This window comes from Gracilinanus agilis, chromosome 2, assembly GCF_016433145.1.
Source record: "Gracilinanus agilis isolate LMUSP501 chromosome 2, AgileGrace, whole genome shotgun sequence".
In the NCBI taxonomy this organism is placed as follows: domain Eukaryota; kingdom Metazoa; phylum Chordata; class Mammalia; order Didelphimorphia; family Didelphidae; genus Gracilinanus; species Gracilinanus agilis.
The window spans coordinates 547307888-547323935 of NC_058131.1; the positions used below are offsets into that span (position 1 = coordinate 547307888).

A 16048-nucleotide genomic window follows, 5' to 3' on the forward strand; every position below is an offset into this window, starting at 1 on the left:
AAATTTGCGCCTTCTTGGAACTGAAGGGGTAAAACTGACTCAGGCAAGAAAAAATGGAGCAGATTAAAACTCCTTTCTGAGTTCAAATTTGGACTGATACTCTTCTAAGCTATGTGAACCTGGACAAATCACTTAGCCCCAGTTGCCTAACCTTTGCTGCTTTTCTGTCTTAGAACTGATAATAAGATAGAAAGTAAGTTGTTTTTTTAATCCTGTGCTAAACAATATTGGAACTGGCGCCCACAGGTGACCACTAAACTTCCTACCTGAATGAGATAGGGGGACCAGACTAAAGCAACAATAACAAAAACAGGAATAAGTAATGTAAGAGTTCATTCTAAAAGAATAAAAAATCTATTCGACATCAATCAGATAGATATGTATCCTAATGATTGAAGATGTCCTCTACTTGAAAACCTGTTTGGTGTGAGAGGTGATGGAAGATACAAAGTTGGAAACAGTGAAAGAAAGGGAGGCTTCAGAGTTTTTTTTTATATTATTAATGGTAATGTGGACAGGGCCCTAGTAGAGACTAGTTAGAATCAAAAGTGAATCCAAACTTTATGCAAAGGCTAGTGAATCTACTCAGAATATTGGAAGAGACAGAGAAATGAGTGAAAAACTAGAAAATAATTTCTCATGATCTATTTATCTTTTTTCCTGATTCTTTTATCTAGACATGAACTTAAGCTATTTTGCTTTATTATAAACCATCTAATTTATATATTTGATTAATCCTTGTGCATCCTTAATTTCACTGTCATTATGGAATATCTAAGACTATAAATTCCTAAAGGGGCTGACTGCATAATTCCATGTTTTGTGTTTTGAAATGTATATGGTGGACTTGACAAGTAGACATTTAGTAAATAATTAATTTCAAGTCTCTCGAAAATTTGGGGACATTAGGTAAAGCACTTTTTAAAATATGAAGGCAAGTAAATTATGTCTGTGAATTAGCATTAAAGTGTTTAGATAAAAATATACTTTAAGCCACTCCTTTCTTTGGTATGCTCTCTGTGTTGTCTCTCTGTCTCTCAGTGTGGTAAATTACCTTCTCTTTTTCTGCTTAGGGCAATGACTTGGTGAAATAGCCAATCTACTATTTGGTCTTTGTTCTAGTTGTACTGAGTTCATTAGAAAGTATATATATTAACTATCCTCCCCACTATTTTGTAGTGTACTACAAATTAAAATAAAAGGAATTCATTAAAGTCTTCTTACTCAATTTCACTGTTTAGTGGGGCCTATGTAGGTTGCATCTCCCCAGATTCTCTGTCTGCTTCTCCCCCGCCTGGTTAGAACTTCCAAGGCAATCCCAGGATATGGCTTTGGATGTGTCTGAGGGCATACTCGCAACTAGTTATGAGTTCTGAGTCTTTCCTTGAGAGTTCTGCTTTGGATACAGACCATCTTCTTATCTAGTGAAACTTTAAATTAGTCATATTGATCCCAAGGCCATATTGGAGTCCCAATCTTTTCCAGAAGAGCCCAGATTCTAGGGAGTTTCCCACCACCAGTGAACTGGAACTAAAACGAAGGGCTCCTCCTAAGATTAAGTTCAGATTCAGAAGAATTGAGTTAAAATCCTGACTGTTTTAACTTATTCTGTGACTTCCCACATCCAACAAATAAAAGCCTTAGGTTAGATGATCTATAGGATTTCTTCCAGTTTGAATTCCTATTATCCAAAGTGGCTTGCCTACCCAGAGATTTTTTATAATTGTAAGCCTGGCTAGACTGCAGAGTTGAGAACTCATGGTCTTTAAGGCAAACTTGCTCATTGATTATTAGATATTTCCAGATATAAATCTTAATAACTACATTGAACTAAGGTTCGATCAGCTAAAGACAACAAGAGTTCTAAAATAAAAATCCAAACCTGGAAATTGTTCATCAGCCCATATGGACATTTTTGGCCTAAACATCTGGAGAAATCATAGCCCAGACCACAGGCTGCTGAGCCATTGCAGCTCATCCCAGAGATGATAGTGTCATTCACATTTCCAGTGGCATCCCGGACAACACAGGCCCCTGTGGAAAAGAAAGAAAACAATTAGTTCTTTAAAAAAATAAGAAAATCCCATCCAGTTGGGATTTCTTGAAGAAATATTCTTTTCTACTTCTGGGATATGAACAGGTCTGTTCCAACCTCATATTCATTATGAAACCTTCCTGAAAATTCCCACCTAACACCAACTCCCTCTTCCTTTAAAGCTCTGAAACATATCCCCATTGACTCTGGAAGGTGTGTGCCAGTTGACTGCCCTATTGTCTCACTTACTATCTAAGTTACTTTCCAGACCCCAGTGACATTCCCTTAAATGGTAAGCTTCCTTTTATGTCTATATCTCTGATACTTCTCACAGTTCTTGTTACAGAGGAAGCACTTCATAAATTCTTTGCATTTATTCATTTAGTCTATACCACTCATCTGTACATTTTTATATTCTTTGATGTATTATTAGTTTAATTTTCCCAGAAATACTTCTTGTTTCTTGAACTAGATTTTATGTTTCTGGAGAGCTTGAGACCACGTCTTACACTTCTTTTCTTTTACTTCTCCTCTCTTTCCCCATAATAGATGTAAAATTCTTTGAACTCTTTTTAAAAAAAGGAGCTCTTAAAATAGCATTTAAAAAATCCCTCCTTCTACTTTTCCCCTTATTCAGTGTGTATCTTTGATTTCTCATTTCTGGGAAGTGGCCAACAGACAGATACCAATTCAGTTCTTTGACCCAGTGGGGGCCTCTCCTTCTTAACTACAGAATGTTAAGACCTTGGAGTTGGGAGAAAATTGGAGAAGAGAAGGCCTCCATATGAAGTATTTTATTCTAATTGGTTTAAAGTCATTTGATTTAGAATGGTAAAAAAACTAGAACATCATGGTTCTTAAGCAGCAACACAGCTAAAGTAGTACTTGTTCCCTTGTAGAACCCTTCTAACTAATTGTTAGGAAGTACTTGAGTTGAAAGCCACCCCACATGCAGTTTGGGTACAGTAGAAAAGAGCATTGGATTCAGAGTCAGAGGTCCTGAGTTCAAATTCTTGCTCTATTATTTGCAACCTATGTCACCTTTGGTAATCACTTAACCTTGTTCCTGCAAAATGAGGAGTTTGAAATAAATTTCTGATATTCTTTTGTGCTCTGAAACTATGAAATTTTAGCAAAATAAAGTAGAAAAATTTCCATGGCTCTACATCATCAAGCATTTTCCAGAAGTAGACATATATATATATATATATGTATATATAAACCAATAAAAAGTAGTACTAATGGGTTAACTATAACTATCCATACTTCTGTCTACCTGTTTATTTTCTCTCCAGCTATCCATCTCTCTGTCTCTCTTTCTCTTTCCAACTATGACAATTATAATCAAAACACTAAGATGCCAGGATAATAATAAGGGAAAGAAAACATTTCACAATTTTAAAACTCAGTAGCTTTCAATAACTTGCACATTTTGAAAGCTTTATCCTCTGCAGCCCAAGCATGTCAGGAAGTAGAGGAGACTCAAATAAGCATTAAGACTCTTCTGAGGGTTGGCTTATAAACTAGTATAGTGGAAACAGCATTGGAATTGGAGGCAGGAGGTCTTTAGGTTTGAATCTGACCTCTGATACTTACTGTGAGGGACAATTCACTTAATCTCTGTAAGCTTGAATTTCTTCAATTGTATAAAATGGAGATAATATCTACTTTACTAGACTGTTGTGAGGAACAATCAGGATAATGTGTGTAAAAGCCCTTCGTAAATCTCAAAACACCAAATGAATGTTGGCTATTATTGCTGTTGACTTACCTACACAAATAGCAACCCCTATGTAGGCAACTGTGGTGATCAGAATGGCCAGCATTGTTCCTCTGGGGATAGCATCTTGTGGGTCCTTGAAGGGAAAAAAAAGGTGGGAGGATGAAAGGAGGATGGTAAAAAAAGTGGGAAAAATCAGATCCACTGGAGTTTATTCTTATTCACAAATCTGCAAAACAATCTATATCTTGATTCCATAAAAATCAACCAAATGATAAAAATAGCAAGCCCTGAAGATGGAGGATATTTCATTCTCTCTCTAGTCAGATTCCAAAATAATCTTCTGACTATGTTACTCTCTTGCTCAAAAATTTCCTTCCTGTTGCCATAAGGACAAAATCAAATTCTTCATTCTGCCATTTAAAGCCCTTTCCAAACTGACTTATTTAATATATTCTATATCCTAGTCAAACTGTCCTACTTGTCGTACTCTGAACTCTGCTTCCATCTTTTTAAAAAAGTCTTACCTTCTGTCTTAGAATTAATACAAGTGTTGGTTTTAAGGCAGAAGAATAGTAAGGGCTAGGAAACTATGTGACTTGCCCAGGGTCATGTAGTTAGGATGTTCAGCCTCCATCTCTTGCTTCAGTGCATTCATACAGGCTTTCTGACATGACTGGAATTCCTTTTACTGTTTATTTATTTATTATTTAAAAAACCCTTACCTTCCATCTTGGAATTAATACTGTGTATTGGTTCTAAGGCAGAAGAGTGGTAAGGGAGGCAATGGGGGTTAAGTGACTTGCCCAGGGTCACACAGGTGGGAAGTGTTTGAGGCCAGATTTGAACCTAGGACTGCCTGTCTCTAGGCCTGGCTCTCAATCCACTGAGCTACCCAGCTGCCCCCTGGAATTCTTTTTAAAATCCTCAGCTTCCTTCACAGCTCATTTTAGTTGCCACTTACTATCCACGATACCTTATATAATCCCCCTAGTTAGTTTTCTCTTTCTCTTTAAATTATTCATTATTTTCCTTATCTCCTTATGTCTTGCATTCTCTAAAAAAGTATAAACTCCTTGAGGACAAGGACTGTTTTTAAATGGGGGAAGGTATTGATTTTTGAGTTTTCAGTACAGTGCTTTACCTATAATAAATAAATATTCTTTGAATTTAATTGTAGTAAAGGGAATATAGCCTTTGAATTTGGGTGGCACAGAATATTTTCACCCTGCCTCCAACTATCAGCTTCAAGGGAGTTTTACAGGCTTGACAGCTTTAAACTAATGCCTACTTATCACAGCTGATACCTTTATTATTTCATATTATTTTTATTGTGTTAAACCACAGTCATTTGACTTGGCATCAGAAGACCTAAGTTTAGTCAGCTTCTTCTTAGCTATGTGACCTTTGACAGAACACTTAAATTCTTGGAGCCCCATTTTACTAATCTTTGTTAATTTGAATTTGTTTGATTTCCTAAGGAAGATCACCCTTGCCATAAAGCCACAGTTCAACTTATTGTAGTATTTTGCATACATGGCATGCCTCTTATTCCTGAAGACAATAAAGATTATTCCACAATATTCTTTTAGGGGACCAAATGAATTAGTATAAATGACAAACCTTTGAAAACTATAAAGAGCTATGTAAATGTAATTATTGTTACGATTACTGTTATTAATATATGTTCTCTAATGAATTCATATTTGTCTTATGGGATAGTTCTACCATTGCATTGAATCAACAGGCATTAATGAGGCACTGATTACCACGATCCAGGCATGGGGGATACATTTAGACAAAAGATCACTGGCCCATGGCACATTATCAGCATCTTCAATATAAGGGGTTTTTAATCAACCAACCAAAAAAAAACCCTTTGGTTTTATATATATACATAAACATTGCATTTAAAACATTACACAAAGCTAACAAAAACCAGAAAAGAAATAAAAAAGAAATTCTATCCCAAATAACTACAAAATGTACAAGGCTTTTAGATTGTCAAAGAGATCAAAGACACAAAAAAAGTAAAGGACCTCTACTCTACATTCTGAAGGCATAGAGTAACAGTGCTGAAGACCTTCACTGAAAAAAAAAATTCCATTCCCTCAAAATTCAAATCTAGAATTACCATAAGGAATCACTATATGAAAAACATATAGAAAGGGAGCAATAAATGTAAGCTTAATCTAGGGTATGACTTAAAAATGTTTTATTGATTCTTCCTGCTTCGAAATTATTGTTATTTCAAGCCCAACCAGCTCTCCACTCCCAGTTGAATCATCCTTTGTGACAAAAAGCAGTTAAGTAAAACCACTTGATCAAAATAAGCATATCTGACAGTGCAGATAATATTCTACCCTAGTTGTCCTCCATCTGTATGTATGCCACAAATGGAGAAAAGTATTTCATTATGTGTCTTTTAGTTATAGTTTCATTTACATCATGTTTTATCTTCTTGGTTCTGCTTATTTCACTCTGAATCACTTCATTTAACTCTTCCTATGTTTTTCTTAATTCCTTGTATTTTTTTCCTGCTGTACATTAATATTCCATTATATTAATATATTGTTTCTTCAGCCATTTTAAAGTTGATAGGCATCCATTCTATTTAGAGTTCTTTGCTACCACAAAGTTTGCTAATAGGAATATTCTGGTATCTATTGGGGTTTTATTTCTGTCTTTGATTTCCTATAAGTAGCAGAATCATTGGTCAAAGGGTATGGACAACAACAAATTTTCATGAATAATTATAAACTAACATTCAGAATTTTAGACTCTTCCACATACCCATCAATAGTGTCCCATTATGTACAACATATCATTGTTTCCATAATTTTTTGTCAACTTGCATGGTGCAAAGTTAAACTTGAATTGTCTTATTTCTTTCTTTATACTAGTGATTTGGAGCATATTTTCATGTGGTCATTGACAATTTATAATTCTTGTACCCTTTGACCACTTAAATCCCAGGAAATGGCTCTCAATATTAATATATTTCTAAAAAGGCCCAGTATGTTTTGGATTTCAGACTTTTATCACTGATACTTGAAGTAAATATTTTCCCATTCTATTTCTCTTATAGTTCTATCTCCAGCTGATTTTATTTGTGCAAAAGTTTTACGTAGTAAAAAAAAATTTATGTAGTAAAATTTATGTATTATATTATTATGATCTCTTACATCCTTTGCTTAGTTAAGAATTCTCCCCTTGACTATAGTTGTGTAAGGTACATGTTCTCATTCTCACTTAATATTTTTATACTATCACTTTTTATATTCAGATTGCACATTCATCTTGAACTTACCTTAGCATATGGTTCAAACTGTTGGTCTAAAACCAGTGATTCCCAAAGTGGGCACCACCGCCCCCTGGTGGGTGCTGCAGCGATCCAGGGAGGCGGTGATGGCCACAGGTGCATTTATCTTTCCTATTAATTGCTATTAAAATTGAAAAAAATTTAATTTCCAGGGCACTAAGTAATATATTTTCTGGAAAGGGGGATGTAGGCCAAAAAAAGTTTGGGAACCACTGGTCTAAACTGAATTTTTGCCAAAATGTTTTCCCGTTGTTCTAGAAGTTCTTGTCAAAAAATAATTTATAGTCCTACATTTGTCAAACATCAGGATACTATTTTTGATTGGGGTTTTTGTTTGTTTCTTATTTATCTAGTCTGTTCAACTGATCTACTTTTTCTGTGTTTTAATCAGCATCAAATAGTTTTGATTACTACTATACTACTACTTTAAAATGTAATTTGAAAGCTGGTCATGCTATGCCCCTACATTTGTATTTTTTCTGCATTATTTCTCTTGAGATTGTAGGCTTTTTGTTTTTCTAAATTAATTTGATTATTTTTCATAGTTCTAAAGAATATCCTTTATTAATTTATTCATTTGATTAATTAATTTAATTACCATCCCTTTATTATAATCAAAGCATTAAATTTATAAATCAATTTATATAGTATTGCCATTTTAACTGACATTTGTCTAGCCATGAAAAGTTAGTATTTCTCTAATGATTTGTTTACCATTATCTATAGAGAGAAGGGAACTTTTATAAACTCATATATATATAACATATATATATACATAAAAATTCCTAATATGTATATAGCATAGCTCCCACTTATTTTGCACATTTTGTGGTTATTTTGAAAAATTTTCTTTTCTTATTGTTTCTTCCTGATTTTTCTTAGCTTTCTATAGAAATGCTGATAATTTTTATGGATTTATTTTGTGACCTTTTTGGAACTATTAGTTTTTTAATTAGCTTCTTTGCTGATTCTCTGAGGTTTTCTAAGCATAGCAAAATGATATCTATGAATAAAAAGATAATTTTTTCTTTTCTTTTTTGATGATTAGTGCATATTTTTTAAAGTCAACATTGAAACAAAAATTAGCAAACTTTTTAAAATTTAAAAATGAATTGATGTAGGGCCATCAAAATTTTCATTTGCCTTAGCTTTCCTACTGGAGGATCAAAGAATCTGTCATTTTGGGAATTAGAACTATTATTAAAAAATAACATTTAAACCCCAGATAACCAGATGGCTTTACAAGAGTATTTCTATCTTGAAGTACAATATAGTGATCTCATTTCTAAAACATCTGGCATCCTATGCCTACAATCCCAGAACTACAAAGTAGAAAAGATAACTTACCTCTAGATCTCCAGAGATATTAGCTCCAGCAAGAATGCCTGTAGCTGCTGGGAAAAATATTGCAAAGACAGAGAAGAAGCCTTCTCCTTCTGTGAAACTTGGTCCAAAATTTTCAGCGAAGATAGATGCTGCAACACAGATGACAAGGAAATCTATCACTTGGATTCTTTTCATAGAACAGTAAATTTTTAACTTTCTTGTATCAGTGAGACTGAATTAAAATACTTCCTTGTTCCAAAATTAGATGAGCTTGGTCAGTTTCCTATTGAATGTGATGATAGCCATGAGGCCATATCTTAGCATACCACCCTGCTCAGTTTGTCTTTAGGACATTTCCCTTCCCCTTCTAACTGCTCAGGAATCAGATCTCACTGGAATTTAAACTTCCTAATTTTTCTGCCCCCAGGAAACAGAAAGATCAAGCAATTTAGAACTGAAAGAATCCTTAGAAAAGATCAATTCCAAACCCTTCATTTTTAGATGAGGAAAATGTGGCTTACAGAGGTACCATGACTTTCCTAAGGTCAGACAGAGGGGAATTAAGAGAGCCAGGAAGTGGATCCAAGACAATTGACTCTGAATCTAGGGCTCTTTCCACTGGGCCATACTGCCTCAAAGGAAGGGATAGAACACATACACAGTTCCTAGGACATAGTCAACACTTAAAAATGCTCTATCTGTACATTTACTTCTGGGTTTTTGTTTTTGTTTTTGTTTTTTACTGCACCTGTGATTTTGTGCTGTAGGTATAGGGAACTCTTGAGGAGAAAAATCTACTAATGCAGATTGGTGCCTTATCTATAATTTATAATCTTTTAGAATTGCCTAAGGCACTTAGAATTTAAATGACTTCTTGTGGTTCCATTGTTTCAGTTGTATCTAACCCTTTGTAACCCCATTTGAAGTTTTCTTGGCAAAGAGAATGGAGCAGTCATGCAGCTAGTAAGTGTTTGAGGCCAAATCTGAACTCAGATCTGGCCCTCTCTATCCCTTGTGCCACTGAATTCACCTTAAAATTGCCCTTGGGTTATAAAGGTAGAGACTGCATTTGCCTTTGTATTCCCCAGTGCTTAGCACAGTGCCTAACAAATGATAAGCACTTAATAAATGCTTGGTTTTGTTCAGTTGTTTCAGTCATGTCTGACTCTTCATGACCCCGTTTTGGGATTTTCTTGGCAAAAATACTGGAGTAATTTATCATTTCCTTCTCCAGTTTATTTTATAGATGAGGAAACCGAGGTAAACCAGATGAAGCAACTTTCCCAAGACCATACTGCTAGTGTCTGGGCTAGATTTAACTAAGGAAGATGAATATTCCTGACTCCAGGTCCCCTACTGTATCCACTGCACCACCCTAGTTATCCTTGGTGACTTGCTCAGTGTCAAATGGTCAGGATATGTCAGAGCCAGAACTTGAACTTGTGATCTTCCTAACACAAGTATACCTAACACAGATATTTGTAAATGTGCTGGAGCATCACTCTCATAATGTCCTTGAGGTCTGTGGCCCGAGACTGTCTTACAGCTGAAAGCTATATTCTAATGAAACTTTTTACTTCAGTGATTAATCTCCCATTGGGTTGAATCCAAGATCCTTAAGCTACTTTATATTGACTTCTGTTCTAGAGAGAATAAGATTATGATGGTCTACTCTTGGAAAGAGCCATTCATTGTGTAGTGGAAAATGGCAATAATTTGAGTCTGAACAGCTAAGCTTGAATCTTAGCCAGTTTTGATACCCTGGGTAAGTCATTTATCCTCTTTGTGCTTTAATTTCCTTAGCCATAAAATAGACATAATAATACCCACATTATAGAATTTATGTGAGGAAAATGATTTTAAAATCCCCACATCCGATAGAAATGACTTTATTATGATTACTAACATATATGTACACAAATGTCCTAAATAGGAATGGAGTTTAGTTTGTTATTTTAAAATGTGTTAGTTATTAAAACTAAAAATTATTTAGTTGTTATTAAAAAGAAAATAGAGTATGGTAGAGGAGATAAGGATAAGAGAAAAGATAGGCTAGAAAAAAAAGAACAAGGAAATAAATGAGGCAGAAACAAGAATAGAAAGGGAAAAAAATCAGAGAAAATGCCTGAAGGCACAAAGAAGAATAATAAAACATATGGAGGGAAAGTGTTATATGCAAGAAACAGGAAAACAAGAAAATGGAAAATAACAATATCTCATAATTCTATAGTGAATTTTCCCTTTCATTTGAGTCTAACAACATCCCTTTGAGATAGGGCTAAGTAGTATTATTGCTATGGTCAGATAGGTGGCACAATTGATTGATTAATGGAATCAGAAAGACATAAATTCAAATCTAGCATCAGATACTTACTGACTGGGTGACCCTGAGCCAGTTGCTTAACTTTTCTATGCCTCAGTTTCCCCATTTTTAAAGCAAAGTAATAGTACCTATCTACTAGCATTGTTGTGAGGGTCAAATTAGAAAATATTTGTAAAATGCCTTGGAAACCTTAAAACACTATCTAAATACTTGTTATTATGGCTATTCTAGAGCAAAATGTATTTTTTTCAGGAAGAAGGAAATGTGGATGCTTGCACTGTACCCTGGTTTCTCTATGCTTGAAATCTACTTACTGATCTTGACCTTCACACATATTTGTTCTTAGTTCCCAAAATAGGAGGACAGGGGCTTCTTAAAAGGGAAAAGGGGGCATTCAAAATCAGAAAGTCTTAGCAGCACTCACCTTGGTAATTAAAAAAACCCCTTGATTTCTTCTCATGGTTGGATGGAATGACAGTTCCAATGAAGAAATTTGCAATTGCAATGAGAAGGATAACAAGAAGTATCACTTGAGCCTGGAAAAGAGAAATTCAACTTAGACCACTGCATTTAAGCATGACTTTTGGATGAGAAGGATGTAAATCTTACTTTGTTATGTCTATTTTAGAAAGGATGCTGCATTTGTTCTGATCCTCTCAAGTAAAAACTGCAGTAGGATTGCAGAGTAATGAGCCAACTTTTAAAACATATATACTCCAGAGCTCATTCATTCAACAAATAAAAATAAATTGTCCCCAGAGCACTGCACTAGATGAAATACAAAGTTCAGATAAGACAAAATCACCTTCTGTCATGAAGCTGAGGGTCTAGTGCAGTGATTCCCAAAGTGGGCACTACCGCCCCCTGGTGGGTGCTGCAGTGATCCAGGGAAGTGGTGATGGCCACAGGTGCGTTTATCTTTCCTATTAATTGTTATTAAAATTTTTTTAAAAATTAATTTCCAGGGGGCTAAGTAATATTTTTTCTGGAAAGGGGGTGGTAGGCCAAAAAAGTTTGGGAATCACTGGTCTAGTGGGATGATAAGCAAATACAAAAAACCATAATAGACAAAATTGAATGGTAAGTGCATTAGAAAAGCATTAAAATGTTTTATGAAGATTGAAGGGGAAAGTTAATGCCTGCAAGGATGACCAAAGAAGGCTTCATGGAGGATGTGGCATGTGAATTGAGCTTCAAAGAATATTAAGATTATAACAGGTAAAGAGAATGAGGAACAATATTCCAAATATAGAAAATCATGAGCAAAGGCAGAGGTGGAAAAGTATATCACAGAGAGTAGAAAAATTTGGACTAGAATTTATGAAAATGAATATGAGAGAAGACTAGAAAGATAGAATAGTCTTAGTTTCTGAGGACTTTGAATGTAAAGAAAATGAGTGTATACTTGATGTTGGGAGCAACTGGGAGACACTGAAGACTTTTTTTTTTGGCAGATGAGTGTTATGACTAGATCCATATAATCAAATTTTCAAACTTTAAAAGTTCTCTGTAGATAAGAGCCGATATTATTATTATTTTTTATATTAGAGAGATTATTATGGGAGCAGTGTGGACATACTGGAGCCAATTTTAGAGCTACATAAGAAAATCAGCTTAACTTTTTAATAATCACATTTTTATAGATGCCAATTGCAACACTTTGTCTTAGTAGACAATTTCATGAGCTGATATGGCTAAAACAATTCATTCCCTAGCAGCTAGCCCTATGGAGATGAGTATCTCTTAATTCTACATGACCTGGTCCTTGGTGGATAGGCAAACAGCCCATCACCAACACCTGTACTCAACATTTTTGCAGCTTCAAAGGACCTGGCAGATCTTGTGTGTGTACTGGCATGACCCTCTGAAGAATCATCCATAAAAACCAGTCATTACTTTCTCTTTACTTTTCATATTCTGTATTTCCTAGCAGCATATCCCATAAAATGTATCTTTGCAAAGAAAAAAAAAACTCAGACGTTCTTTTAGGATCCCACAAGGGGACATTCTAGAATATACCAAAGCAATGAATACAATGGCCTTAGTATAGGAAAAACTTGTGTTGGGATATCGAAATACCATTATAATTCTTTCTTAGTCAAAATGCCTCAAGGCGAAGGCAGTATGAAGGTCTGGTTGTGTTCAGAGGCTTTGGCACAAATTAGCTATGTGACCTCAGCCATATCATTTAACCTGTCTAAGCCTCAATTTCCTTATCTGTAAAATAATAATTGTTTGACTACCTTTCTCACAGGGATACTCTCAGAAAAAAACATTTTGCCAATTTTGAAATACCATATAAATGTGAATTATATGACTCTTCCTGAGTACTTCATCTCTTACATTCCTAACAAGAAGAGGGAGGATTTCCTTCCCGAAGGATTTTAAATAGTATTGTGATGCTAAGGAAGAGGCAAGGTAGTACCATGAAAAGCATTGTTTCTGGAATCAAAGATTGGGGCTTAAACTTGGCTTTTTCATTTACTTCTACTATCACATATTACATACATTTACTGTATGACTTGGGACAAGTAATTTTACCTCCCCGGGCCTCACTACCCTCATCTGTAAAATTAGGGGTTAGACTAGATGGTCTTTGAGGTCTCTTCTAGATTTATGATCTTTGATATACAAAAACTTACATGCTTTCAGTGGAAGGGAACACTTATGGTAAAAATGACTTAGGGTTCCGGGTTAAGATGGCGGCAGAGTAAGAAGCAGCTCTTAACCCCTCCTGACCAAAACACACAAAACTCCTCAAGGGGACATAAAAACAAGTCCAGACGAACGGAGGAACCCCCACAACAGGGCACAGCGTGGAAGGTACGTGGAATCGAAGCATTTCCATGCTATAAAAGGGTGAAACAGCCCTCACGAAATCGCGGGCTGAGTAACGACCCCACCCCCTCCACACACAACATCTGTAGCTCCGAAGCCAGCTAAAAAGAAATAGAGCAAGTTTGGGGCACCCATCGAGTCATTGGCAGCTCTGGGGCCTGTTCCTGAGAGCAGCAAGACTTAGGACCCCATTAAGCCAAAAAACGCAGGCGAAATCTGAGCGCGGGAGCAGGACGCAGGGCGCACAACGCAGGCTGAGCAGAGCACAGGCACTGCGGAGGCATGGGTGGAGGCAGACACAGCCAGGAACTAAAGCCTAAGTGGGGAACCAGTGCAGAGAGGTATACGACTGTGGAAGCAGCGCCCTGAGACTTGTAAAGAAACCTCTGGCAGAGGATCAAGCAAGGGGGTCTACCAGGGAGCTTGACCTTGGAAAAAACCAGAACTCAGACCTCAGGAGCCAATAGATTGCGGACAGACAATGAGCGCGAGGATAAATCTGAGAAGCTGCTGGGGTAACAATGGCTACTCAGTCTCAGGAAGTTCAGAAGAGAAAGAATAACAACAAGAAAAAGAAGTCTTTAACACTCGACAGCTTTTACACAGAGAAAATCCAGACAACCGAGCAAACAGAGGAGGAGAACAAACAAGCATCCGGACCCTCCTCAAATAAGGAAAACTCCTCACAAGCTATGGAAGAGTTCAAAACTGAGATTTTGAGGAAAATGGAACAGATCTGGCAAGAAAACAACTGTTTAAAAGGTAGAATCATGCAATTGGAAAGTGAGGCTCAGAAACCAAATGAACTGATAAGCAAATTGAACTCCAGAAATGACCAGATTGAAAAGGAATACCAGAAGATTATGGCCGAAAACCAGAAGATTATGGCCAAAAACCGAAAGATTATAGCCGAAAATCAATCCCTAAAGGCTAGAATTGAGCAAGTAGAAACTAATGATCTCTCAAGACAACAAGAACAAATAAAACAAAGCCAAAAGACTGAAAAAATAGAAGGAAACGTGAAATATCTCAATGAGAGAGTGACAGACCAAGAAAACCGGTCTAGAAGAGACAATTTGAGAATAATCAGTCTTCCAGAAAAACCAGAAATTAATAGAAACCTGGACTCCATACTAACAGAAATAATTCAGCAAAATTGCCCTGAAGTCCTACAAGAGGGTAACATAGACATTGAAAGGATCCATAGAACACCTGTGGCATTCGATCAAGAAAGGAAAACACCAAGAAATATCATTGCAAAATTCAAGAGTTTCCAAGCAAAAGAAAAAATCTTACAAGAAGCCAGAAAGAAACAATTCAAATATCAAGGAGCACCAATCAGGATCACACAGGATCTGGCAGCCTCAACGCTAAAAGACCGCAAGGCGTGGAATACAATATTCAGAAAGGCAAGAGAGCTGGGCCTGCAACCATGGATCAACTACCCATCAAAACTGACTATATATTTCCAGGGGAAAGTATGGGCATTCAACAAAATTGAAGAATTCCAGGTATTTGCACAGAAAAGACCAGGGCTAAATGGAAAGTTTGATATCCAACCACAAAAATCGAGAGAAACCTGAAAAGGTAAATAAGATACAGAGGGGAAAGAAAGAAAACTTATAATTTTTAAATTTGCCTTTTTAAGGGCCTCAGTGAGATCTAATTATCTGTATTCCTATGTAGAGAAATGTTATGTTTAATTCTCTGTAGTGAACTCTATTCACTATTATAATATTCGCTATTATAGTAATCAGAAGAATAATTAGCAGGGTGAGGGTGGAACACTAAATAATCTAAGATGGCATGGGGGATGGGAAAGAGGGGGTGAATAGCAGGGGACACCAAGAGAAACTTGAGTGAATAAGAAAATAGAATATTCTATTACACACAAAGAGGGCATGGGAGGGAGAGGGGACAAATACTATTATAAGAAGGAGAGGAAGAGAGCATAAAGAGGTAATAATCAAACCTTACTCTCAGTGTAATCCACCCCGGAGAGGGAAGAGTAGCTATACTATCCATTGGGAAATAAAACTCTTATCTAACCCTTCTGAGAAAGTTAGAAGGGATAAACCAAGGGGAGCAGGGGAGTGGGGAGGACAAAAAAAGGGAGGGGAGAAGGAGCAGGGAATTCATAAGGCCTTTAAAAACAAAAAGGGGGGGATAAGAGAGGGAGTAGAAAGGGAAGTCAATCAAGGGAGGGGATAAGGGATAGGGTCTTAATAGCAAACCACTGGTTTTAAAGGAAATAGCTTAAGGAGAAGGGGTAGGAATGGGGGAGGATTTGAAAATGTCAGCAAATGCACAACTGATGATTATAACTCTGAATGTGAATGGGATGAACTCGCTCATAAAACGGAAGCAAATAGCAGAGTGGATTAGAAACCAAAATCCCACCATATGTTGTCTACAAGAAACACATATGAGGCGGGTGGACATACACAAGTTTAAGGTTCAGGGTTTGAGCAAAATCTTTTGGGC

At 36.2% G+C, this 16048-nt stretch overlaps 1 protein-coding gene across 1 annotated transcript in view; it reads right to left on the reverse strand.

The window, feature by feature from the left end:
• The window catches only part of SLC12A1 (solute carrier family 12 member 1), a 151056-nt gene that overhangs the window by 98009 nt on the left and 36999 nt on the right, over positions 1 to 16048 (reverse strand). The window contains exons 8-11 of the mRNA XM_044665187.1: positions 11151 to 11262; positions 8425 to 8552; positions 3807 to 3891; positions 1883 to 2034 (exon numbers count right to left, since the gene is read on the reverse strand). Of these exons, the coding sequence (XP_044521122.1) occupies positions 1883 to 2034; positions 3807 to 3891; positions 8425 to 8552; positions 11151 to 11262 (477 nt within the window). The remainder of the gene's footprint in view (positions 1 to 1882; positions 2035 to 3806; positions 3892 to 8424; positions 8553 to 11150; positions 11263 to 16048) is intronic.